The following is a 27528-nucleotide window of genomic DNA, read 5'->3' as shown; positions in this document are numbered from 1 at the left end:
CCAGTGGCCCCTCTGAGGCTCAGCTGCCTAAGGAAGCTCCAGCTTCTCCATTTCTCTTACTTGAGGTTGCTGGGATTTCCTGGGCATGAGGACTGGTGTAGAGCTTTGGGTGTAGAGCATCTCCCCTCCCCCACTCATCTGCCAGCACACGGACCAAAGTGAGTACAACCCTTGGGAATGAATATTTATTCCCTACAAGTAGTGCAGGGATATCAGAAATACCATTCCATAAGAAATAAATAAGATCCACACATGGCCAAAAAAAAAAAAAAAGAAATATCTTTCCACTGGAGAAATGAGTCAATTCCAAAATATGCGACTGAACATTTTACAGGTATCTCTGTCCCCATTAAAATGGGGCATAAGAACTTGGCAAGTGCAGCCATCTAAGACCTTCAGAACGGTATAGTCTGGAACTCAGGACCGGCAGCTCATCCCTCCTCCTGCCCACACACTTAGCAGAGAATCCCCATGTGATCCTACTGTCCACATATCCTCACATTCCCCACAGAAGTGCACCAAGAGAGAGCAAGCAGACACTTCACCGAGCCTTGGCAACGGGTGGCATGAATCTTTTTTGCATGCTCACTTGTCAATTTTGTACTTGTGTCCTGAGACGTGCTTTCATAGCACACCACGGGGTAGCCAGCTTGGAGGGGAGAGAACTCAGCTTCCCACTATCTCTGATACAGGCTCCTGAGAGTGACCAGGACTGGCTTAGGTCAGTTTCCAACACCAAGAAGAGAGGCCCCAGGCTTGCAAGGATGCTTTAGGCTTCAAGTGAACATGAGGACAGCCCTGGAGGAGGGGAGGCAGCTTTGAGGGTGACTTGGAACCCAAAGGCTAGAGTGTGTGTGTGTGTGTGTGTGTGTGTGTACTGATTCTACTGTACGTCCTGATTTTACTGTATTTCCTCCCAAATACCAGGAGGATTCACAACTTAAGACTTTATGGAAAAAAGGGTTAGGGGAAACCCATGTGATGAGAGAACTTATGAAAGCCCTTATTAATATTTATTACCCTCATGCAATAAAACAGCAGAGGCTCTCAGTGACATTTTACACCCTTTACTAAGGGGTTCTGTCCAATGTGTTTCCATATCCCACCCTTGCACACTGTTTTGCTTTGCTTCAGACACCATGGATACCAAGAAGCACAATTTTTCCAAGGCTAATGCTCCGTCCAGATGCTCAATGCCTTATGGATTTACAATTTGGAGGGCCTCTATTGCAGCCCAGGGGTGCTCATGATTTGTATTACAGGACTCCATATTTTCAGGTTATGGAAAAGGTACAGAGATGTAAGTTACACACTAGAATTTTGTATAAAGGGAAGTTAAGGATTTCAGAGGTAGTGGGATTGCTATCTGCAAACGTGCCAGGGTGGGTTGCTCTACACTCTCCTTCCTTCCCGGCATCTGGCTTCTCAGCACTCAAGAGGTATCACATCAACTCTTGCTCGCTCCAACTTGGAGCAGCTTCAAGTGACAGAAACACCAAAAATCACCAGGGGACGATGTTAACATGCAGATTTCTGGGCCAGATTTAGATCTCCTGAAAGAGAACCTGCATTTTAATGAGCTGGGCCCCAAGAGCCTGCATTTTAATAGATCAGGGCTAAGTAATCTAAATTTGACTTTTTTTTAAATTGAGAAAAATAATCGGAAGAATATATTCAACTGTGTGTGCAATTCAAATAGTAATGAAGCAAACGTCCACGTGTAAACACTGCCCAGGTTAAGAAATAAAGCACTGATGGTCCTTGAACGCCCCAAAAGTGCCTCTCCCAACACTTGTATCCCCATCCCCAACCCCACACCTCTAGGCAGAAGCGCACTCCTGAGTTTTCAGATACTCCGCCCTCTGCCTGTCACTAGAATCCCCAAAGGAATACGTCCCAAGACCCCTGGTGGATGCCTGAAACCACAGATAGTACCAAACCCTATATATACTACTGCCTTTTTCCAATATATACATGCCTATGATAAAGTGTAATTTATAAATTAGGCACAGTAAGAGATTAACAACAGTAACTAATAATAAAACAATTATAATGATACACTGTAATAAAAGTTATGTGAATGTGGTCTCTCTCAAAATATCTTATTGTACTAGACTCACCCTTCTTCTTGCAATGTGTGATGATAAAATGCCTACATGATGAGATGAAGTGAGGTGGGTGACATAGCATTATGTCATTATTATACTACTGAACTTCTGACAATGTCAGGTGGAGATCATCTGCATCAGGTGATCTTGCATCATCGAGCCATGACAATGTCAATGGCGGGGTGTTAAGAGCAAACCATGTTGATGGTTGGGGATCATAGGGCAGCATGAGATTTCATCATGCTACTCAGAATACAGCACAATTTTAAATTTATGAATTATTTTTCGAATATTCCATTTAAAATTTTTGGACTGCAGCTGACTACAGGGAACTGAAACCAGTAAAAGCAAAACTGCAGATAAAGGGGGACTACTGTATAGACTGTCGTTTATAAATGCATCCTAAACAGTATATTGTTTTGTCTATTTAAAAATTATACAGAAGTGGAATCATCTTTACTATATTGTGACTTGCTGTTTTCACTGCATTATGGTTGTGTGGTTCCTCTTTTCTTGCACTTAGCTGTAATTTGCCCCTTTTCATCACTGTATAGTATTCCACTGGGTGAAGATAATACAAATGATCTAATCTATCATTCACAGACGGACATTTCTTCCAGCCCAGCTCTGAGGTAAGTTTCTTGTGTTTTATCATGAGGCTAATTTTGTTGAGGAGGCAACAGCAGGTCAAAGAAGTCACGTAATTTAAGAGCCTAGCATAGGAGTTAAACGGCCTGAGTTTGAAACCTGCTTCTACCACCACTGTGTGAGCCTGGGCACATTAATCTCTGTGCCTTGGTTTTCTCATCAGTAAAATGACAATAATAGTTCCTGTTTCAGTGTTGTGATAATTCAGTAAAACAAATACATGTAAAGTAGTTAAAACCTGGCCTGGGGAAACTAAAAATAGAATTACCATATGACCCAGCAATCCCACTACTGGGCATACACCCAGAGAAGAACATAATTCAAAAAGACACATGCACCCCATGTTCTTTGCAGCACTATTTGTAACAGCCAGGTCATGGAAGCAACCTAAATGCCCATTGAGAGATGAATGGATAAAGATGTGGTATATATATACAATGGAATATTACTCAGCCATAAAAAGGAATGAAATTGGGTTATTTGTAGAGACGTGGATGGACTGAGAGACTGTCATACAGAGTGAAGCAAGTCAGAAAGAGAAAAACAAATATCGTATATTAACGCATATATGTGGAATCTAGAAAAATGGTACAGATGAACCGGTTTGCAAGGCAGAAATAGAGACACAGATGTAGAGAACAAATGTACGGACACCAAGGGGGGAAAGCGGGGGTGGTGGGGTGGTGGTGTGATGAATTGGGAGATTGGGATTGACATGTATACACTGATGTGTATAAAATGGATGACTAACAAGAACCTGCTATATAAAAATAAACTAAAAAACAAAACATGGGACTTCCCTGGTGGCACAGTGGTTAAGAATCTGCCTGCCAATGCAGGGGACACAGGTTTGAGCCCTGTTCCGGGAAGATCCCACATGCCACGGAGCAACTAAGCCCGTGCGCCACAACTACTGAGCCAGCGCTCTAGAGCCCAGAAGCCACAACTACTGAGCCCACGTGTCACAACTATTGAAGCCCGTGTGCCTAGAGCCCGTGCTCCGCAACAAGGAAGCCACCGCAGTGAGAAGTCCGTGCACTGCAATGAAGAGTAGCCCTGCTCACCACAACTAGAGAAAGCCTGAGTGCAGCAACAAAGACCCAATGCAGCCAAAAAATAAAAAATAAAATAAATAAATTTATAAAAAACAAAACAAACTTGGCCTGGCCCATTCAAATACTTTCAGTTCAGGAATGGGAATGGGGGCTTTATCTTACTTTATATTCTTTGTACAGTTTGAATTTCCCATGAGCCTATGTTACTTTTATGATCCATTAGTTAAACATAAATCTTTGCCCCACAGCTTTCTATCCTCAGCCTCAGGCCCTGAAGTTCAGCTAATGTGCAACCATGAAGGGACAAACCAGGCAAGCCCTCGCTGCAGAGGCAGAGCTGAGTCTAGCCCTCCTGAGCAGCCAAGTCTGGCCTGGCCCAGCCTCCCAGGCAGACATTATCTGACCCGTCAATGCCTCTACAAAAAGGATACAGCCACCACATAGGAAGCAGGGGGACATCAGCACAAGGGAGGACAGGGATGGCATATGACTCCCATCAGGTGATCCTCATCCTTGTTCTACTCCTGCGACTCTGACAGGAGCCGGCCCGAGTCTCTCTGGGCTATAGTGTCCTCAACAGTAAAATGGAAGAAGGGAGGGCTCAGACAAGAAGGGCTCCAAGGTCTTTTCCAGTGAATTCCTGACACTTGAGGCTTTTGGCTAAAGCTGCCAAGGATCTAGGGAAATCAGCTTGGGGGCTGTTCTCTGGCATACTGGCCTCCTTAAGAAATGCTCTGGGAGGGGGCTGGACTGGCACGGTCAGTATTATTGGCTTGGTTGCAGGCGAAGCAATCAACGTGCTGGTAGCAAATAAGGGCCATAGTGGATCTGCTCTCCCCCAAGATGGGCCCTGCTGAGAATGACTGCATGCTTGTCCCCTCAAGTTCATGCCAATTAACAAACACTCTCATTTGGAAGACAACGCCTCCTACAACACACCGTGACTTCCGAGGAGCCGGGTAACGCAACTCTGCCTGCTGCAATTTCCTCAATCTAAGGTCACTCTGGCTCCAGCTCCATGAAGGAGGAGTGCTCCAGCCCCTGCAGCCTGACCTTTCCTTCCTCCTTCCCTTGGCCTCATAATTAGTCGTTGTCATCTTCCTGGTGAGCTGGAAAGCTGAGGGCAGGGGCCATGCAGTCGTTGGTGCCACAATTCACATTGGCCTGGGTCCAGCTTAGATAATACATCCCATCACCCTCAACGCCCCCTCACTTCCTCTCGGATGGATATGTGAAGCATCTGGGAAGTCAACAGCTGCCGCCTTATACCCCAAAGAGGGTGGTGAGGTAATCCCCATACATAGTCTGACAAGTGCCGTGGGGTGAAAGGGGCTCTGTGTGGAGAGAGTGCATTACTGTATTTCTCTGGACTTCCAGGAGCACTCCACTGATGTCCTGGCACCGGAGAGAGATGAAAAGTTAACCGGGTTTTCTCGCCTCCACAAAAGCATCTTTCATCCCACAACAGACTCCAGATTGGAGGGAAGATTTCACCACACAGTGGCCAGAGACAAGAAGCTCTGTTGAAGTCCCTGACCACCCACCCCCACCCATTTGAGGACCCCTCTGTAACCCAGAAAGCTTGGGAGACAGACACACGGAGTCTAACAACGGGAATGCTAATGTGTCTCAGGATGGAGACGCGGGTCCATATTCAGATGTGACTGGAGTTGGCCCTGAGCGAGCAGGCTGTCACCTGGGCTGATGGGTGCTCTGCAAGGCTGAACGACGGCGACTCTCCAAGGAGAGGGGCAGCATCCACGGCGAAGGCGGCTCCAGTGCAGCTGTTAGCAGGAAGAGGAAGGCAAAGTCGTCTTGACTGAACCCACCTAAGTGCCAGGTCCTGACGACTGCGAGGGGAAATGAGAACTCAGTGAGTGTCGAAGGCAGCAGTGGACACCTTTCCCTCCAGCCCTCCCCCCACTGCAGCCCTGCCCTCCTCAGAGATTCGGTCATGCTTACCCAGAGCACACTCTGGAGGATAAGGATACGGGAGAACAGTGCTCCTGGTCACTTAACTTCTCAGGAGGCGGCAACACTAATGACGGATTCAGCACTGTGTGTTTACCTCTAGTCAAAGTCAAAACAGCCAGTGCCCACAATTCCAGCCTCATCCTGTGGGATGAAACCAAATCCAGAGGGAGTGTTGGGGGGAGCACGTATCCAGGATGGCCTTTTGTTCTTTTTTGACTTTGAAATTCTTATCACATAAATAGTACCTTTCAAAGAAATCATCTATAGTACAAAAAAAGTACGTAAATGATACAACCATTCTCTCCAGAAGTAATCACCGTACAGTTCTTATGTGTCCTATGAGATCATCTAGGTGTATCTACATATGCTCTTATCTGCCCCCAAATTGTTTTCCCTCCAGAAATATTACATACAATAGAGTTGTATCATGTAAGTGTTTAACTTTTGTAAATTTAACTATTTGTGCCAGGGTCATTTCACTAACCAAGCACATGCCCCAGAATAAGCGTGAGCAGGGAGAGTGGTGCAAGATTTCAGTTCTCTCAAGTGAGTCCAGTGCTTAAAGAAACATTTTTCCTTCAAGTCCCTAAATTCAAGGCAAGTACTTCATCTGGAGCTCAGGTTGGGAGAGGGTGATCTGTTCCAACGCTGAGGAACACTAGATGTGCTGATTGTTACAAAAGGGCAAGAGAGGCTCCAACAAGACACCTTCCTACGGTGTTTAAGAGCAATCTGGAATATATGCCGTCTTGCCTAAAGCTCCACTTGGGACCCACCCCTCAGTAAGACGATTCTACTGGTGATACACTATTCAGTTTCTTTCCATTTAGTTTCTCTTGGAAGTTGTTCCAAATCATTATCTATTATAGATGTCTTGTTCTTCAAGTGCTTATTGTAAGCTATTTCACAGCATGAATGTATGGGATGTTCTTTGGAAAGAGTTCTATTTTCATACCATAAAGAAAGAGAAATGTCACCATTAAAAAAGACACAAACTAAGAACAAATTTACAAACCAAGAATATAACATTTTATTCATTTCCGGATTATGAGTATTACACAGCATATGCATATATTTAGATAATATATAAAACAAAGAAAAAACCATAGGAAGAAACATTGGTCTGAAATTGCCTTTACAGGACATCTTTAATTCTGTAAGTTCACGGTAAATGTATCTCCCCACACACTGAGGCAGGCAGCAAGATAAACTCTGGCGATTCATGTATCAAAGGACAGCTTATCCCCCACTGTACTTACAATGCATGGCACAGTCACTGGTAGCCATGACCAGGGACGCCAAGGAGTAGGTAAAAGAACCGCAGCACAGTGAACTAATATAAATATTTGTTTTTTGCATTGTCCTCCAGATAGTTTCCTTTTTAAACTAAGAGTCACATCCAGGGTCTATCCCTTGAGTTGCATTCCAGTTATTGCTGGAGGGGAAAGAAAAAAAAATAGAAAAAGGCATCAGTTTAAGTTATTAGAAAACAGACGGTCAGTACCACTGACCCCCTACCTCTAGTGACACTCAAGGGGATGCTGGACTGTGGGGAGATACATGTGTGTCACCAGTGGGCAGGCATGTAAGCACCCATCGTCGTGTCAGAGGGGACAGATCGGCTGATAGTAATGTGGGGCTGATGAAGAGGTTCAGATGGAGATATTCTGCGAGGAAGGCCTGGGAGCAGGAAGCAGCAGGATGCCCCCCAGGAGGGGCAGTATCACTCCACGGAGGTGAGACGGCAATAACAGAACATTTCATGGGCGCTCACTCCGGATTCAGCACTGGTGGTGGAAGACCTAAGACCTTCTGATGTAACAGTCCTCCAGACTCCACGGCGACAGAGAGGGGCTCCGCAGCTGAACTTGTAGAACAGAGCACTTGCCAGGGGCAGAGCTTCTCCAGCTCACCGGCTGGCCTTCCTCTGAGGAAAGCTGGCTTACCTTTGCCTTATTCTGAACTGGGAGATACAGTTTGAACTCTGCTGGCAGTTCGTCTTCTGAGTAGAGTCTGTCTGAGAAGTAAACCCGTCGGATGCGACAGTTTGCATGGATCTGTGGATACAAGACTTAAAATAAGTCTCAAAATATGATTGTCTTTCCTCTTCTCCTGATTTTCCTTGAGCCCCCCCCGCATGGTGCTGTCAAAGTTTCACCTCTTTGGCATCTCCTCAGCGTGGCTTAGGGGTAGATTCTGACAAGAGGGAGATTTTACTTGCTGTATTCTCCCACTGTATCTGAGCAGATTCCTGAGTAGGTCCTGGGCCTCTCTGAGGTGAAAGCCCCCTGGACAGTGACTTGGGAACTTCAGCCCGAAACCCACACTGTTTTGTCACCTGGGTCACAAGCCAGTAACAAACAAAGCCTAGACCCCTTTCCGATATGGGGCTCCATCTGGAAAAGGAGCCAGTACCTGCACCCTGAGGGTCTCAATGTAATTTGTGCCATATGCCCGCCGAGTGAAGTCCGACAGGTTGAACTGAATCTGGTTCCAGCCGTCATCCAGCCGCATGGGCATGGTACAGATGAAGGGTTTGACCCTGGTGGTGCTCTGGTAGTTACTTGCCCGAAACCGCCGACGCACATTCTTGTCATCTAGTACCTATGAAATATAGAGAAGAATGACATTAACTCCATCTTGGAAGAAGCAAACAACCTTGATAAGACAAGGACTTGAAACTCCCACAGCCTGATTTCCCAAGGCCGAGACCCAAGGGAGAATAAACAAACCACGTACAGGTCACACTGGATGCAGACGGCCCGGAAGTAGCTAGTTTATCTTGTCTGTTGCCAAGACAACACCAGCTGCTTATGACATATGACACATGCATCAGGCCCCCAGACCATAGCATGATTCCATAAACATTCTTCCCTTTGAAAAATTAAAAAAGCTAGACTTGAGACCAACAATAGCCCAGTATTAAATAGTAACTTCCCAAATGGACACTACTCTAACCCTCAAGCTTTGAACTCTTGTAGCTATTGATTAGATTTTCTAGATGCTTACTGTTTCTTTTAAAACTTGGCATTAAACTTTGATTGATAATACCAAAATTATGCCATAATAATAATGGTTGCGGGCTTCCCTGGTGGCGCAGTGGTAGAGAGTCCGCCTGCCGATGCAGGGGACACGGGTTCGTGCCCTGGTCCGGGAAGATCCCACATGCCGCGGAGCGGCTGGGCCCGTGAGCCATGGCCGCTGAGCCTGCGCGTCCAGAGCCTGTGCTCCGCGGCAGGAGAGGCCACAACGAGAGGCCCGCGTACCGCAAAAAAAAAAAATGGTTGCATCAGGTATACGGCAGAGGCAGAAAAGAACGCATACAAAAGGATAAAGACACTTTTCTGCGGCCACTTTTTTCCTATAAATTGACAGGACACCTCTTTGGTACAGCCAAGAGTGTAGGGATTCATGTGCACATACTTACCTGTACTTCAAAGGTAAAATATTTCTTCAGGTTTTTGATAATCATGACAAGGAAGGGAAGTTTAATTCCCAATGTTTTCTTTGGGTCTGCAGGACATGTGATATATGTGGTGCTGTAGAAAGAGGAAACACCCATAAACACACTACTCGTCTTTTCCTTTGTGGTATGCACAGCAATAACACTCAGTCCAAGAGGATAAATTGGAAGGCAGATCTAAAGGATCCAGATATGTCATCCAATGATCCCTCAACCCTTAAGTTAAGCTAATGCGTTAAAAAAAGTGCTGGACTCTGAAACAAAAACTTAACATAGCACTAGACATCAACAATAAACTATATGAAAAACAAAGCCAGACCCATGGATCTGGAAGTTCTTCCAGTGAAAAAAAGATTTAATTCTGGTCTAAGAAACTATCAAATGACAGAAAACCAAAACTAAGACCATTGTAACACTGAAAACTACCCTGGCCACCCACTGGATGATTACTGTAAACACATACCTCCACATAAACACATCTGGGTTAAATATTAATAACTAAGACTTATACAGCACTGACTAAGTGCTAAGCAGGTTTTAAGTGTTTTATACACATTCACTTACTTAATCTTCAAAATAATTCTACAAGGAAGATGTACTGTTATTTTGCCTATTTCACAGGTGAGGAAACTAAAGCCTGGGGGATTAAGTAACCTGCCCAAGGTGAGCTCTAAGTAGCAGAGTTGGATTCACACCAGGCAGTCTGACTCTGCAGTCCATGCTATTAACCTCTATGATGTACTACCTCTTGGCATTCCACGTCTCTGGGAGAACAGAGTGGCAACCTACCTGACATTTGTTCCTTCAATCTCTAGCACCAGGGACTGGATGTCATTATCAGTGATTCTTTTGATGTGGCCATTCCGTACCTACAAGGGATGAAATTAAACTGGTTAGTACTGAAATATCGACAAATAACTGTTAAGATTTTGAAGGCTGAATGGGACTATTTAAAGCAGCGGTCCCCAACCTCTTCGGCACCAGGGACCGGTTGTGTGGAAGACAATTTTTCCACGGACCAGGGTTGGGGGTGGGACCAGGGATATGGCGGTTCAGGCGATAATGCGAGCAATGCAGAGCGGCAGATGAAGCTTCCCCGGCTCGCCCGCCGCTTACCTCCTGCTGTGTGGCCCAGTTCCAAACAGGCAGCGGACCAGTACCGGTCCGCGGCCCAGGGGTTGGGGACCCCTGATTTAAAGAAAACCACAGAAGCCCAAAGGGCATAACACAGAAGTTTGTGACACAATATGTGAAAGTAAGCCATACTATTACCTCTATACAGGGCCCAATCAGCCACCACAGGAGTTGCAGGCAATTTGGCAACCTATAAATCAGGACAAATTTCTTCCCAAAGAAAGCAACTCAATTTAGATCCAGCTAACGTTTACCAAGCATCTACTATACACTAGGAACATTCCTAACAACAACGAGCTCAGTCCTAACAACAACAAAAATCACAAGGTTGTTGATGTTGTTTCCACTTTACAGACGTGGACACTGACACTCAGGGAGTGCAGATGACAGACCCTAAGTAAGAGGGGCAGGATTAACGACCAGGCTTTCCACTGCCCTACACTGCCTCACATAGTTCTCTGGCCAGAAAGGCCAAATGCTGAGTGTCACTGAGAGGGAGGGTAGCAACCAGAAAACGAACGTATTACTACCCCAGGTTTACTCCTACTTCATGCTTCCTTATCTTCTTTTCCCGAAGTTTCTACTTTTTCAAGTATGAATTCAAGTCCCATCTGTGCCACACACAGAAGCCTTCTTTAGCATTTTCAGCCTACACTGACCTCTCTTCTCTCTGATTCATTCTTCTTGCTCATGTAGCCTAGACTACATAATTTAGCACTTCATCCGACATTGTTTTGCATTGTTTGCTGCATATGTAGGGACAATATGATGGAGAGGAATCAACATTCGATACGGATTCCTCCTCTCAAAACATATTTAGGGAAGCACAATTATCTTCAAGCATTACACCCAAGCACCTTATATGGACAGAGCAGAGACATGCAAAGGCACTTCTGAGACAGGGCTGGACTGTTAGGGCTGAAGAGTTCTATAATGCTTAGTACTCTGCTAGGCATAAACTAAGCATTCAAATATTTTGATTTTTCAAAAATTCCTGGATAACATATCCACCATGGGCTATTATGAGAAGCCAGAGATCCTAAGGTATATCACAAAGCCAGTGAGGTTACCAGCATAAAGAATGCCTTCCCACAAATCATCCTTTGGTACCCATTGTCAGAGACAGAATGCTGGGTGGATGGGCCCCAGATTTCTGCCAGTGTAGCATTTCTGGATTCTCAAGTCACAAACATCACATTGAAGTGCTTCTCAAACAAAGCTGGCGACATCCAATGCCCTCCTGCTTTGAATTCTGGGCCTCTTTCCAAGGGAGATTAAAAGCACAAAGACTTGGATCACAAAGACTTGTAGCACATGCCAACACTGCCCACCTCATTCCCCATATAAATGTTCCCAAAGTGGCAATATTCCTCCTCTATTTGCTAGTCCACAGCTGCTGTGGAAAATCAGGCCGACTTCTTGGTAAAGGAGGAATTCATCAAGAAATTTTTCCATATAATATGTTGCAGGCACACTGATAAGAGCTGACAGTATCCCAACAAGATGCAAACACTAATTTTATAACATACCACTAATTATTCTCTATAACTTCATTCTTTCTTAAAAAGGTACCGAATGCAACAAACCAAACAGACGGTTAAATGGAAAGGATTAAGTAATTAGGGTCCAAAGACTACTATTGTTAAAAGGCAACACGTTACAATTTATCCAACATTGTAAGTGGGACCTCAGATCTTACATCCTGGAAGGTCTCTCTGACCACAGTCACGGGAAGCCTCCCTCAGCTCCAGAAAACCCAGCCAGATTTCACAGGGAGGAAATGTTCGGACATTTGCCTTCTGCCCATCTCAAAGTTTATAGCACTCCAGTAAATGTGACTACTCAGGTCTTTACAGAAGAAAACAATGCCTTACACTGCACACAGAAGCCAACAGACTAAAAGCCAAAACAGACTTTGTGTATTCTTACACTTCTGTCCCAGAGGCAAACTAACTTTCAGTTGGACTGTCAGTTACTTCTTAAGAGAAATTTCTTTCACAACACATAAACTACCACACTCACAAACTTAATTCTTACAAAATTAATTAACATAGCCCGTAAAACACGAGAACCCAGAGGAAAAGGCAGCTTTTTCGAAGGAATGTCCAACAGTCTCTCTAGAGTTTTAACCTGCCTAGTGGTGAGAACAGTCTAAATAGAGCTTTGCCCAGGGAGAAAGTTCAGTCCTCAAAAAAGAAAAGTATTCTCATATCACAAGCTGCCAGAGCTTTAAAATCAAATTAAGTTGATTTCTTAGTGAATTATGATTTTTCCTCTTTATTAAGTTCAAAGGGCTGTAAATACAAATTCACTGGAAGAAGAGTGGAGTGGGGCCAGGGGTGCAATTAACCAGAGATATGGGTGGGAAACATCCCTAAACTTCTCTCTAGGCTCTAAAACTACGATCAAAGGACAAAGAGAGGTGGATAATTTGGGGCAAGGCCTCCCAACCACCCTGGCAATCTGGCTGTCACTGCCTTAAGTTGTAAAGGTCTTCAGGAAGCAAGCCCCTCCCCAGTCCAGCTTCTGACAAACATGTATAACAAGACACATGGACTCAGAAAGCATCAACTTCCTTTCCTTAGCTTCTTCCAGTTCAGAGGCCACTAGGCAGGCCTGGCTTTGAAATGAAGATAAAATGAACTGGTCAGCATTTATTGCACATGGTGGAAGTAGGTTTTATTTTACTTCCCTCTCTAACTTAGAAAGTGCCTATTGTTTTTGACTTGCTAATTTTTTAAATTTCATGACACATTCCTGTAGTGTGGCCTATGAGTGTTTTATTCCTCCAAAATAATGATAATAAATAAAGCCAATCTTACATTTTTAAATTTCATGATCTCCCCCCCACCCCACCCCCAGCCCCAACAATGAGGTGGAGGTACTTTAGAAGCTTCAGAACCCAGGCTACTGGCAATTAACAATCAGAATGGTTCTCAGCCTCTGCAGGCACCAAGAAGGGAACCTTCAAGCCCTTTTCTGCAATCACTCTCCCAGGCTTTCCATGGTTGCTGGGACAACTAATAAAGAACACTGATTTTTTTTCCCCCCAGTGTAAGCCCCAGGGAGGAGGGTCAAAGCTGAGGGGGGCGAAATACTACTGGGATAGGGAGGAAGCTGGCCAATGCTCTATATTTCGTCAAGTGCTTTAAAAATAACATGAGTTGTATCCGTTCCCTACTCCCACCTTTCTTTTTTGTGGCTCCACCCACTATCCTGGCAGACAGCTGAGCCCTCAGCCATCTGGCATCCTAGTCTTAATGACACATGTTCCAATTTACATTAAGCCTTTAGAGCTGTCCATTTCAGCAGGAAAGTTTCTGCCTTGAGCTAGGGCTGGGCTCTAGGTCAGAAAACAGGCAGAGGGAGACCTCTGTGGGGAGAGCTGGGTATAGCTCTGTCTCAAGCCCTGGGCCTTGTAGGCTCCAGTGGGTTAAAGGCTTCTCTCCCTTTGCGGCACTTGGGACTATCCAAACAGCAGACAGGCAACTTTGGACATTTGCAAACAGCTCTTTAGTTAAAGTAAGGACAATTATATGTATTCTAACCAGTCTCTTCCTAAGAATGCCTTGAAAGGGCAAGTGTAACTAAAACCCAGGCCTTTGCCCAATTATAGTAAAAGCTATTTTTTGGAAAAATGAATAACATCCTCAGATTGACCCAGGAATAATCTGAAAAAAATAGTTTTAGTACTTTCATGTCCAAATGCTCTCAATTCTACTACTAGAAATTTAACATGTACCAACAAGGTTTGCTCATTAAAAGTTAGGGTGTGGGAACTTTTTTTCCGGAGAGAGATTTTGTTCATTTTTAAAATTAGGAACTGGGAATGGGAATCTAATATTTTCCAGCAACAGCCACAAAACTCTGGTTCTAATATTTCGTTTGGGAATGGGGAGGATCAGCAGCAGAGAAAGACAAGGTGAGCAGAAAGAAAGAGAAGCCTGTATGAATCAACAATCTCAGGTAGTAGATTTTTAGGGTATTACCAGTAAAGTCTGAAAGTTACATGTTTTACACAGGTGTAAGTGGGAAAAGAACCTCCTGGTATTTTCTTTACAAACCGGAAGTAATGTTTACATTAAACATAAAAAGTCCTTTAATAATGTAGTATTTGCTGATCCCAGAAGTTAAGGGAGCATTAAGAAATCCCTAATTTCTGCTAAACTCTTGGTTTGAAAAATTACAAAGGTCTCTATCAGGAAGCTTACTGTCCAGCCAGGAATACAGATCTTGAGAAGCTAATTTCAAGTATGATGAGAAGGAAGTAGAGGTTCTATAAGTGGATATAAATTAACTTAACCTGAGGAGGTACCTTTGAGCTGAGACCTAGAGGCTAATGAAGAGGGGTAGCAGTGGGTCCCAGCAGAGGGGCCAGCAAGTACAAAAGCCTAAAGCGGGAGAGAACAGACTTCTTTCAGTTCAGTGGGAGGTCAATACTAGAAGGGGGATCCTGTGGGACGTCAGCCTGGAGAGCTAGTTAAGCAGGTACCAGACCACAGTCTGTGTGGCTTTAGAGCCATGTTAAGGTTTTGGATTGGGAAAGCCATGGTACACTGACTAAATTATTCTCATTTCAGAAGTCTGGACTTACTGTACTTCCTATTCCTAGGCATCTGAATATCGGGCTCAGTTATAAATTTTTCACTTACTCTTGAGCAATTTGCCTCAGTTCCCTGCCCTATTTAATAATGTGTGCCATAACTGTTGCTAAGCATTTATATACATCTTCATTTAATCTCCATAACCATGAGAAGGAAGTTGATTACAAGATGAGAGAACTGAGTAGTTGAGTACTTGCCCAAGGTTACACAGCACAGGACATATGACAGAGCCAGGACGCAAATCCAAGGTGTCTGACCACACTCTGGCACTGGAGTTTCAAGGTAAGATACTATTCTTCCCCCTAAGGAACCTGTAGTCTAGTGGGAGATATACAATAAATAGGCAACTGCCATTCAGCATGATATAGAGTGCCACAGGAGCACACAGGAGACATAATCATTATTTCTTTGGGAACTTAAGTTAAGCTGAGATTTGAAGGATGAGATGGGGGAGGGGCTGAGAACTTCAGAGTGTCAGATAAATGCAGGTATTGCAAATGTAGCCACACCCCCAAAATGAATTTGCAAATTAACTGTTATTATGAATATGGCATTCACTCCTCATATTCATAAGGAGACACAGAGCCTAAATGAAGCCAAACCTAAGTTTTCAAAGACTGCTCTTCACCGTAAACAAATGACAGAAATTCTCTCTCCATAAACTCAGGAAGGAGAATAGTAAAGTTTTGTGAAATCAAAATATGTAACAACTAAAAACAGGCACTTATAGCCAATATGTACCTACTAGCAGAGGGCAGCGTCACTTCTAGATAAATGTGGACAGTCCTTCCCTCCCTCCATCAAACTTTGCCCTTATTACAACTTTGCCTTATTCAGAATCACGGGAGTGGGGAAAATGCCTTCTCTTCCCTAACTTTGTATCTCCCCAAATCTACACAATGCCTGTCACTTAGCTGTTGCTCAATAAATCTTTGATAAGAGTATCAGTTCCCAGTGTTTCCCCTTCTGGACTGGATTCCCAACACTTTCTGAGGACTTTATAATACAGCTGAGTAAAGGAACACATACACCAAAGCCTATGGATCTGGCCCCAAATTTTCCTTTTTTCCTCCCTTTCCTTCTCTTGCCTCAAGGGGGAAAAATCCACAGATAAACACTTTTCAATTTGGTCTAAATAAGAAGAGTAGAAACATATAATTCACATTTACTATTATGAGAATTTTGCTTAAAATGAGTGTTCCTCTAAAGGTTTTCTTTGCCAAAATGTCTGCTTAATTTACTCCATGTAACCCTGCCAGTCGATCTAACAATGTTTTCACACAGGTTTATGTCATTAGGGTACCATCCGACCTCTAGTGGCGTTGTTAAGGGACACAGTGCACCATGGTTACTTTGCTTTTATATTCCATGTGCAAACATGTTGACTACTCAAAAAGCTGCATTTGAAAAATAAAACGCACTACAAAAGATCAAGCCCAGGAGGGTTAAAATGGGGCAACTCTGATAAAAGTTTCACCTGATAGAAATGCTGAGGCCTCTGTACCACTAGAATTCTTTGTGTTGGTAAGTTCTCTGACCTGCTCTGAAAACCTCTCCTCCTAGATCAAGCCCCATTCTCTGTATCAATTGCCTCATACTGACACTTTGGTTACAATCCGAAGTTCAACTGGCATACAATCCACTCTCTCCTTGCCTTTGGACAGTCCAAAATTAAGTCAAGCCACAGCTGAGAAGCCATCATCTTTACAAAGTTCCCAGGTACACTCATTCCAGGTTCTCTTTGTAGAGGTACACTTTCGGAGTTTAAAGGTTTTTTATTCCAATGTGAACAAAACCATGGAACTGAAAAACTCAGTAAAATGTAGGAAAACAGTTAAGGAACTGCTCTCTTGGGTAATAAGTAACTCTTGGCATTAGCTCTAGTTTGTGGACAGAATCACTGTGAAAGAGGAGAGCTGGTCAGATTTCTCACACATGCATAAGGGCAAATTCATTACATTCAGATCTTTCAACTGTCTTATAAAAATGACATTGTGAACACACCATCCCCAAAGCTGCTCTCAGAAAGCAGAATTCCCTAGTGGCAACAGGCAGAAGGCTGTCCATGTTCTCTCCTAATCTCTATGTGGCCCCAAACCCTCATCTGTGGATAAGGGAAGACAGGGAATTGTTCTGAGATGATATCCAAAATTCTTGGCCTCATTACCAATGAACTGCTTATTTAGATTATCCTACATTCTTCTCTATAAAAACAGCATTCAACACACCACCTCTCTCCACTGTCCCCGAACGAGTGCAGTACTAAGGTTATACCCTAAATCACCTGTCTTCCAATGTAGAGTGCTTTTTTTTTCTTTTTTTTTTTTAACATCTTTATTGGAGTATAATTGCTTTACAATGTAGAGTGCTTTATATTAACTTATATTCAAAAAAGGGTACAGATGACTGGGAATTTGCATGAGAAAGGAAATATCAAAGTAATTAAATGCAGACCAACTCATAGATCGCTAGGCACACATGCCCCCAATCAACACCTCCAAAAAGTGGACAGGGTCACCATCTCCCAGAGTCAGTGAAAGTTATAGCTAGTGGATGCCTGAATAAAGATGATGAGGCTTGTACCTGGCGTTCAGCTTGTTAACCCAGACAACACTATCACCATTTTGCAATTTTTCTGATGGAGATCAGCCACTGAAGGCAGAGTACAGATCCCAAGTCACAGTGAGTGTGGAGCAGGTGCCAAAGGCCACCGAATTCCGGCTTGGCTGGGATCAGTGGGAGGAAGGATGCAAATGAATGAAACCCAAACATAACTGAGTTCTGGTTGTGCCTCTGTAAGGGGGCCTGGAACAAAGGCTCTGTGTCTAGTGCCCAGCACAGTGCCTGGTACAACACAGGATGTCAGTAAATATTTGTGAAATCAGTGAACAGCGGTTCCTTTCATCTGCGCGCTCCATTTCACAGCGGTTCCTTTCATCTGCGCGTTCCCGAAGCAACCTCACGTGAGTTTACGCTTTTCATGCCGTGAGACGGGCACTATCGACCCCACCATATAGATGCGGAAACCGAGGCTGAGGAACCGACTGGCCCAGTCAAGTCTGCGTTGAGGGACCACTGTCCTAACCACACTACTGCCGCAGGACACTTAAACCCCAGGCACGCCCACCCCACAATGCACCCCCCGCTGCTTACACGACGCCCCCACCTCGCGCCTCAGTCACGCCAGGCTGGGGAGAGGGGACAGCAGAGACCGCCCGGCCTCCCCCAGGCGCCAGTTCGACACAACTACCCGCTACCCCGGGCCCAGCCCCGGGACCCCGCCCCGCCGCCGCCCCCCCAGCCCCTGACCTTTTTGTCCCAGATTTGCAGGGGCTTGCTGCCAATGCTGTAGAGGATAGAAAGGAAGCCGCTCTGGAACGTGTTCTTGAACATCTCGCCCGCGGCCTTCTCCTCAGCCGCGCCGAAGCCGACCTAAATATGGGCACCAAGTGGCGAAGGCAAAACAGGGGGCTGGCCCTGGTCCGAAGAAGGGACGCTGCGCTCCTGACCTCCCAATCGGTAGCCACAGACAGCTGGACTTGGACAAGGGACGCTGCGTCCGTTAACTTCAGCTCCCATAAAAACTAAGCCACCTCAACACAGAAACCACAGCAACCGCCACCCCCGCCCTTCTCCCCTCCTTAAATGGAGGCGGCGGCCGCCCGCCGCCTGCGATGGATCCCTCCGCCCACTTGAGCCCGCCCCCTGAGGGAGCTGAGCCCAATCACGCCACAGTGCTCACAAGACTTCCTGTTCCTTCCGCTCTTAAGCCCCGCCCTAGTTCCGCCTCCTCGTGAAAAGAACCCCTTTGCCAAGGGACTATTTTCCCATCGTTCTCCCATAGCTGTTTTTAGAAAGCGGAAGGAGACAGGATTATAGATTATGTTGTTAGCAACCTACGTGGTGTCATGGTAACCTGGCGGGGGTGGGGTCAAAGCGCGTGAGGCCAGGCCCCGCCCCCTAAGAGACTAGGAGGAGTTACAAAGGCAAAAGAAAAGTGAGGAAAGGCACGGAAGGTGGCTCGGATAAGCTTACCTGGTGTCCTGCGAATGACAAATAAATACTTGTTGGCTGAGTACTGGATAAGGTTAAAGCAGCTAACCAGTATTGCGCACTAACTGTGCTAAATGCCTTATAGGCATCTGCTTTAATTATTGACAGGATCGTTATGAATACTCCACATAACTTGTGGGATGAAGTCAAAGCAATACTTGGAGGAAAATTTATCGCCTTAAATGCATGATTTGAAAACAAGGCCTGAATATTAGGATAAAAGCAGAAATTAATGCAATTAAAATAAAGTTGAGGGCTTCCCTGGTGGCGCAGTGGTTGAGAGTCTGCCTGTCGCTGCAGGGGACACAGGTTCGTGCCCCGGCCCGGGAAGATCCCACATGCTGCGGAGCGGCTGGGCCCATGAGCCATGGCTGCTGAGCCTGCACGTCCGGAGCCTGTGCTCCGCAACGAGAGAGGCCACAACAGTGAGAGGCCCGCACCGCAAAAAAAAAAAAAAAAAAAAAAAAAAAAAAAAAAAAATTGAGTTGGTTGAGTTGAATCAACAGCTGGTTTTTTTAAAAAAATCAGTTAATTCTCAGAATTTTTTTTAATAAATTTATTTTTATTTTTGGCTGAGTTGGGTCTTCATTGTTTCTCACGGGCTTTCTCTAGTTGCGGCAAGCAGGGGCTAACCTTCTTCGTCCCGGTGCATGGACTTCTCCTTGTGGTGGCTTCTCCTGTTGTGGAGCATGGGCTGTAGGCGCACAGGCTCACTAGCTGTGGCACATGGGCTCAGTAGTTGTGGCTCATAGGCTCTAGAGCGCAGGCTCAGTAGTTGTGACACACAGTCTTAGTTGGTCCGTGGCATGTGGGATCTTCCCAGACCAGGGCTCGAACCCATGTCTCCTGCGTTGGCAGGCGGATTCTTAACCACTGCGCCACCAGGGAAGCCCGAGAACATTTTTTTAAAAGACATAAAATAAGCTATGGTATTTCAAGTGTGGAAGAAATCCCAAATGTTGGAAACCAGTCACTCACTGAGCATTTACCTGGATATTACTCTGTGTTCAGACCTGTGTTGGGTATTGTGGCTGACAGAAAAGGAGTTTGCAGCTAACTTCACTGTAACAACTAATGTCATCATTGTAATAACTAATAATTCCTAACATCAATTGAGCATTTATTTTGTGTCAGGCATATAATAGAGTTCCTTAGCCTTTATTAAATCATTTAATCCTCATGGCAATGCCGTGAACAGTCCAACCAGAATTTCCAGACAGAAGGAAAAATATGGATCTTATTACAGCAGAAAGTCAAAAATGTTTATACAAAGCTGTTATTTTTGGATGATTTCTGAGGACTCTGTATAATTCAGGTCAGTGAACAATTTATCCCTTAAGGTTATTAAATTTTTCAAAATATCCTAGGGGGAAACACAATTACTGTACATTAGACGTTCATGTGCACCTGAGTCTATTGCAGGATTTTTAAATTCTGCTCTCTTGAATGCAGACAACACCATATGCTGGTTAGGATGTGGAACAACAGGAACAGGAATTCATTGCTGGTGGGAATGCAAATTGTACAGTCACTTTGGAAGACAGCTTGGAGATTTATTACAAAACTAAATATACTCTTATAGGATTCAGCAACGCCACTCCTTGGTATTTACCCAAAGGAGTTGAAAACTCATGTCCATATCAACACCAGTACACAGATGTTTATAGCAGATTTAGTCAAAGTTGCCAAAACTTGTAAATGACCAAGACATCCTTCAGTAGGTGAACAGTTAAATAAGCTGGTACACGCAGACAGTGGAATATTATTCAGCACTAAAAAAGAAATGAGCTATCGAGCCATGAAAAGACATGGAGGAAACTTAAATGCATGCTACTAAGTGAGAGAAGCCAATATGAAAATGTTACATACTGTATGATTTCTACTATATGACATTCTAGAAAAGGCATGGAGTCAATAAAAAGATCAGTGCTTTCCAGGGGTAGGGGGGTGGGGAACGATGAATAGTCAGAGCACAGAGGATTTTTAGGGCAGTGAAAACATTCTGTATGATACTATAATGATGGATACATGTCACTATACATTTGTCCAAACCCATAGAATGTAAAACACAAAGAGTGAACTCTAATATAAACTATGGACTTTGGGTGATTATTATGTGTCAGTGTAGGCTCATTAATTGTAACAAATGTACCACTCTAGTGGGGGATGTTGATAATGGGGGCCATGAATGTGTGGGGGCAGGAAATATATAGAAAATGTGTACCTTCCCCTCAATTTTACTGTGAACCTAAAACTGCTCCAAAAATAAGGTCTTAATTTAAAAACAACAACCTTAGAAATATCTTCAAGACCTTGAGGTAGACAAAGATTTCTTAAATAGGACAGAAAATGTACTAACATAAAAGAAAATATTGATAAATTGAATGTCATTAAAATTTTAAAAGTCTGTTAATTAAAAGACAAGATTAAGAAAGTAAAAAGGCATACTACAATCTGGGAGGACGTATGTGCAATATATACACCAGACAAAAAAAATCTTTTATCCAGAATATACAAAGAACTCCCACAAATTAATAAGAAAAAGACAGAAAACCCAATTTTGAAAAACAAAAGAAAATATTCAAATGACCAATAAGCATATGGAAAGATGCTCACCATATCTTGTCATCAGGAAAATGCAAATTTAAATCATGAGACACTGCTGCAGATCAACCAGAATGGCTAAAATTAAAAGGACTGACAATAGCCACTGATAGGGAGGAGGTGGAGCAACTGGAACATTCATACCTTTTTTAAAAAAAATAAATTTATTTATTTATTTCTGGCTGTGTTGGGTCTTTGTTGCCGTGCGCGGGCTTCCTCTGGTTGTGGCGAGCAGGGGTTACTCTTCGTTGCAGTGCGTGGGCTTCTCATTGCAGTGGCTTCTCTTGTTGTGGAGCAGGGGCTCTAGGCGCGCGGACTTCAGTAGTTGCGTCATGCGGTTTCAGTAGTTGTGATGTGCAGGCTCAGTTGTTGTGGCGCACAGGCTTAGTCGCTCTGCGGCATGTGGGATCTTACCGGACCAGGGATCGAACCCATGTCCCCTGCAGTGGCAGGCGGATTCTCAACCACTGCACCACCAGGGAAGCCCACATTCATACCTTCTTGATGGAAGTGTAAATTGGTTCAGCCACTTTGGAAAACTGTTTGATAATGTCTACTGAATCTAGACGTGTATATACACTGTGACTGAGAAATTCTAATGCTGGGTACCAAACAGAAATGCTTGCTTATGTCCATAAAAGACATGTACGGAAATGTTCTTAGCAATGTCATTTATAATAGCCCTAAACTAGAAACAACTCAAATGTCCATCAACAATAGATGGGGACTTTCCGGGTCCCCATTGCAGTAGTTGCTGCAACTACTGAGCCTGCGTGCTGCAACTACAGAAGCCTGAGCGCCTAGAGCCCATGCTCCGCAACAAGAGAAGCCACCGCACCGTAACGAAGAATAGCCCCTGCGTGACACAACTAGAGAAAGCCCGCGCGCAAAGACCCAACACAGCCAAAAAAAAAAAAAAACAGAAGGGGCTTAGTTTGTTAACCTGCTGTTTGGGTAGAACCATTGCAGAAGCAACAAGCAATTCTGTGCCCAGCCCAGAATCTCTGACCATGAACGAATCACAGTCCTGCGTTTAGATAGAATATCTCACCTTGGTGGGATAGGGGTCAAAATACACACAGAGACTAAGGGAAGTGAATCAAATTCGTAATATCAGTAATCCATGTCAAACAGAGGAATAAGTTTAATTATTGTGATATTTTGTTATTTAAGATATTTGAAATAGTTAACTCATTTAGAGGATTAGAGGATATGGTACTTTGAATTTAATTTGAAATGCTTAAAGGAATTTGAAATTAGGTCTGCAATTTTAGTTTTAAAATGCTAAGAAAATTTAATTAAGTTTGTAAACAACGTTTGATTGATTAAATCTATGAGTTTAGACTTAGATAGTTAGTATTTGAATGCTTAGGAAGATTTCAGCAGATTTTAGGTCTTTCATATTAGCTGTTGGAAGTGTTTGTGCAAATCAAACAGATTAAATATGTGGTTTACTGTGAAATTGTCTAAGGAAACTAGATTAAGTATGTGAGCAATGTTTATGGTTTAACCCATTAAGTTTTGAATTAATTGAGCATCAAAGATTAACCAAAATAAATGTTCAAATTTACATACAAAACCAATCAGTTTGTAGTTATAACAAGATTTGTAGACACAAGACAAATTAGATTTTTAAACGTACAGCTTTTTTAAAAAATTTTATTTATTTATTTATTTATTTATGGCTGCTTTGGGTCTTCGTTGCTGCGTGCAGGCTTTCTCTAGTTGCAGTGAGCGGGGGCTACTCTTCGTTTTGGTGCGTGGGTTTCTCATGGCTGTGGCTTCTTGTTGCAGAGCACGGGCTCTAGGCACACGGGCTAAGTAGTTGTGGCTCAAGGGCTTAGTTGCTCCACAGCATGTGGGATCTTCCTGGACCAGTGCTTGAAGCCATGTCCCCTGCATTGGCAGGCAGATTCTTAACCACTGTGCCGCCAGGGAAATCCCAAAACGTACAGCTTTAATTACTAAGATATTATATAAAACACCCAGAACTCCAAGAATCCCTTTTAGAGCACAAAAGCCCTGGTTACTTGCTAAAATCCAGTGGACAGCATCTGTTTATGTCAGTCTGAGACCAGAAACTCCAAGCACCTGGCCACTAAAGGACACAAGGGACTTGCCACACACTGTAAGGCAGAGATTATTCTTCACCCCTCCCTGCTGATGGGAATGGGGAGATATAGGAATGAGGTGAGGGGTTGTGCTTAGAGAATCACCCCTTAGCTGGGAGCAAAGATGGAAGACTGCCCGAATGACTGGGGTGCTCAGCTAGCAGAGGGAGGACCACTGAATCCCAGCTCAGTGGTTATATCCAAAGATATCGTTAAAAGAGCCAGTGGCGGGCAGATGAAGCTCCTGCTAATCTGAGAGTGAAGCTCAAAGGGGACTGTGTTGGGACCCTGCATGTTATTGTTATTTTTTTTAATTTATTTTTAAACTTAAATACAGGAAAATGTACTCTTTTTGGTATAGTTTTTTTAAAATAAATTTATTTATTATTTATTTTTGGCTGTGTTGGGCCTTCGTTGCTGCACTCCAGCTTTCTATAGTTGCGGCGAGCAGGGGCTACTCTTTGCTGCAGTGTGCAGGCTTCTCATTGTGGTGGCTTCTCTTCTTGCAGAGCACGGGCTCTAGGCACTTGGGCTTCAGTAGTTGTGGCACACAGGCTCAGTAGTTGTGGCACTCAGGCTCAGTAGTTGTGGCTCGCGGGCTCTAGAGTGCAGCATCAGTAGTTGTGGCGCACGGGCTTAGTTGCTTTGCAGCATGTGGGATCTTCCCAGACCAGGGCTCAAACCCATGTTCCCTACATTGGCAGGTGGATTCTTAACCACTGCGCCACTAGGGAAGTCCCTTTGGTATAGTTTTGAGAAAGGTACCAAGTCATATAACCATTGCCACATTTAGGATACAGAACAGCTCCATCACCCCCAAATTCCCTTATGCTATCCCTTTGTAGTCAAACCCCCCACACCCCAACCTTAACCCTTGACAACTACGGGTCTGTTCTCCATCCCCACAGCTTTGCCTTTTCCTGAATGTCATATAAATAGAATCATCCAGCCTTTTGAGACTGGCTTCTTCACTTAGCACAATGCATTTGAGATGCACGTTATTTTAAAAGTTTGTAGAATATTCTGCAAAGAGTTGTTCATCCATTCCAACACCCAGATCATTCAGGCCAGGGATATTTTAAAACATTTACCAGCCCTCTGCATGGTTACATTTGAAGGCATCCCCATAGATTTTCAAACATTAAAAGGCAGCCATTTTTCATATTTAAGATAACTTTTTTTCCCTGTAATATTTTTGGAATTCTCAGTTCACAGGATTGGAGAGACATTTACTTACATTTATTAAATTTTTATTTTGCAACTTTCTTATGTTAGAACCAACACCCTTTTTTCAAGTCTCAAATATTCTGTAGGTCCCTGGAAAGCTCATAGACCTTGGACACCATGCCCCAAGTGCCTGACAGAGCCCCACAAGAATTCCATAACTAAAGGCATCACGGTGCCAACCTACACCAGTGAGAGAAAGCAATGGAAGACTACTTTCTCTGAATTTCAACAATGCCCTTCCTAAAAAAAGGAAAAAAGAAAAAAAGCATATGGCACAGTAATTCTTTTTTTGAAAAGATTTTATCTCACAAACATACAGACTGTGTAAGAATGTATGTGCAAATTTGTTCATTGCAACAATACTGGTAAGCATCTATCCATAAGGGATTGCTTCAACTGTGGTACATTACACAATGGAATGCAATACAGCCATGAAAAGGGGTGAGGTAGATCTATACATGATAACAGTAAAATTTTCCCAACTAAGTGAAAGCACAAGTTGCAGAAAAAGAATGTAAAATCTGACTACCTTTCTGTCAAATAAAAATCATTATAATTTTAAAATGTTAGTAAATGCATAGAAAATAGTCGAAAAATACATGCCAAATTTAACTGTGGTTTCCTCCAAAGGAGGAAAGAGTTTTTGGATGTGTGGGTATGTGGTTAGGGTGAGGCCGTCATTATTTATTTTTATGTAACATTTTAATTTTTTGCCATGAACATATACATTACTTTGGTAATCAAGAAAATTCAATAAATATTACTTTAAACAATCCCAATACAAGCAGGACTACGGAAAGATGTGAATTGATGTTCTGAATTTCCAAGCACATCGTGGATGAGCTTCAGACTGTTCTTGGGTTAGTGGGTTCCTTGTCTCCTTCTCTCAAGGCCAAAACAACCTCAGCAAAAACTCCTCCTTCACCTTCTTCCTACAGCTGAGCACTCTCCTACGCAACAATTATCATCCACAAAACCCAAGTTTATCTTCGTTGAGAGGTTTCTGGAAAATAAGACTTTCCCACTGGTTGAGAAGGGAAATTGGATAAAGCTAGGGTTTCAGTTCTGCATGGCATCTAAAGAACTCCCAAGCCAATCAACCGTGTATGTGCTCTGAAGAGACCCTCCCTGTCGGGGAAGGCCCTCGAACGCCAGCGGGTCAACATGGTGGTAACATGCTATGTAGATTAACACACACATAGGAAGTACCACGTTCGTAAGAGTTTCAGGGACATGCTCATTAAAACAAGGTATTGAGACGCTGTCTCAGACACGTGGGAGACCAAAAGAAGTTTACAGAGCCTCGAGTCAAAAAGGGCCTCACGAGAGAGACCGCTTGAGAATACGAGGCCGGTGATGGAGCTGGAAAGGACCAAGTCCATACGTTTGGTGTCCTGTCAGCTGGTTGGGAGCCTGCGGGCCCTCACTCGCTGGTGTCTCGGGTCAGGCACAGTCTTGAGCTCCCACAACTGAGGAATGGCTTGGATACAACAGGAGCTGGTCCAAGGGACACTGACGCCATGGTGGCCCTGAGGGACCTCTTTGCTTTCCCCCTATAATTGCTTCAAAAACTGTGAGCGTCCACACCTGGGTTCCCATAGTCACCTGTTCAGGACAAGCAGCAGAGAAGACAAGAGAAGGGATGTTGGGCAAACCAGTGGCTTTTGTGGAGAACTAGCGGGTGCCCCATCTAGCTGCCCAGGTGTCAGGTCTGCCCGCCGCTTCTGCTTTACAGGCGGTGGGAGGACGCAGGCCTCAGTCAGACACAAGGCTGGACAGCCACCAGGTTGTTGCTTTCACCTCCCCGTGACACAGCTGTCCTGGGAGAGGACTGAGGGCGCCAGGGAATCTCATTTGTAAAACAGGTTTCGTTTTCTCACTTAACAGACACACCTGGTGCTTCTATTCCACCTTCTTTCACCTGTGTGTGGGCTGCTTCTCCTCCCATTCACGGGAGCTTCGGGATAATCTGAACCCCAGACCCAACCCCTTCCCCTGCCTCGGGGCAGCAGACTCAACCAGCCTCCGAGGTAAGGTGCTTTTTCAGAAGGGGGCGTGGCGGGGTGGTGGGCAGTACTGAGAGGTGGAATGGAACACTGTGATGCACAAAGGAAAAACAAAGAATGGGCTAAGGCAGCTTCCTGAGTTCACTAGAGGTGACATTTACCTACCACCTAAATATTTGGTTGACTCACCTGCTTTGGAAGGAGGGGTCCAGGAAGACGGACGCGATCAAGGCGAGGCCGAGGCCTGGCTTTCCTGGCTCGCCAAGTCTGCTGGAATCACCTGCGGTCCCCCATTGCCAGGACTGGTTCACATACCTCTTCAACTTCTCATCTCTGTCAAGGGCGTCCTGGAAATGGCCCTCCTCACCTCTGGGACTGGCCCTCTTCCCTCTGGCTAGAACCTGGCTCAAATGCTCTTCTCTGTCTTCTGTGGCCACAGGTCTAGTTTAATGGCCTCGTTTAATGGCCCCTTCCACACTGAAAACTCTCCATACATTTCTTTTAAAACCTTTTATTCAATAATATATACTTTTAAAATTAT

The 27528-nt window shown here is 44.2% G+C and overlaps 1 protein-coding gene across 1 annotated transcript; it reads right to left on the bottom strand.

Moving 5' to 3' along the window:
• Positions 1–6791: 6791 nt before the first annotated feature.
• On the bottom strand, positions 6792–18650 carry CFAP20 (cilia and flagella associated protein 20). Its single transcript, XM_082607420.1, has 6 exons — positions 18296–18650; positions 10038–10117; positions 9213–9324; positions 8201–8389; positions 7732–7842; positions 6792–7220 (listed from the first exon to the last, which is right to left on the bottom strand). Exons 1-6 carry the CDS (start codon positions 18377–18379, stop codon positions 7215–7217), a joined length of 582 nt encoding a protein of 193 aa, XP_082463546.1. The 5' UTR covers positions 18380–18650; the 3' UTR covers positions 6792–7214.
• Positions 18651–27528: the final 8878 nt, after the last annotated feature.

Source organism: Mesoplodon mirus (genome assembly GCF_964341445.2).
Source record: "Mesoplodon mirus genome assembly, chromosome: 19".
NCBI classification, from domain to species: Eukaryota; Metazoa; Chordata; class Mammalia; order Artiodactyla; family Ziphiidae; genus Mesoplodon; species Mesoplodon mirus.
This window is presented reverse-complemented; position numbering and strand designations above follow the sequence as displayed.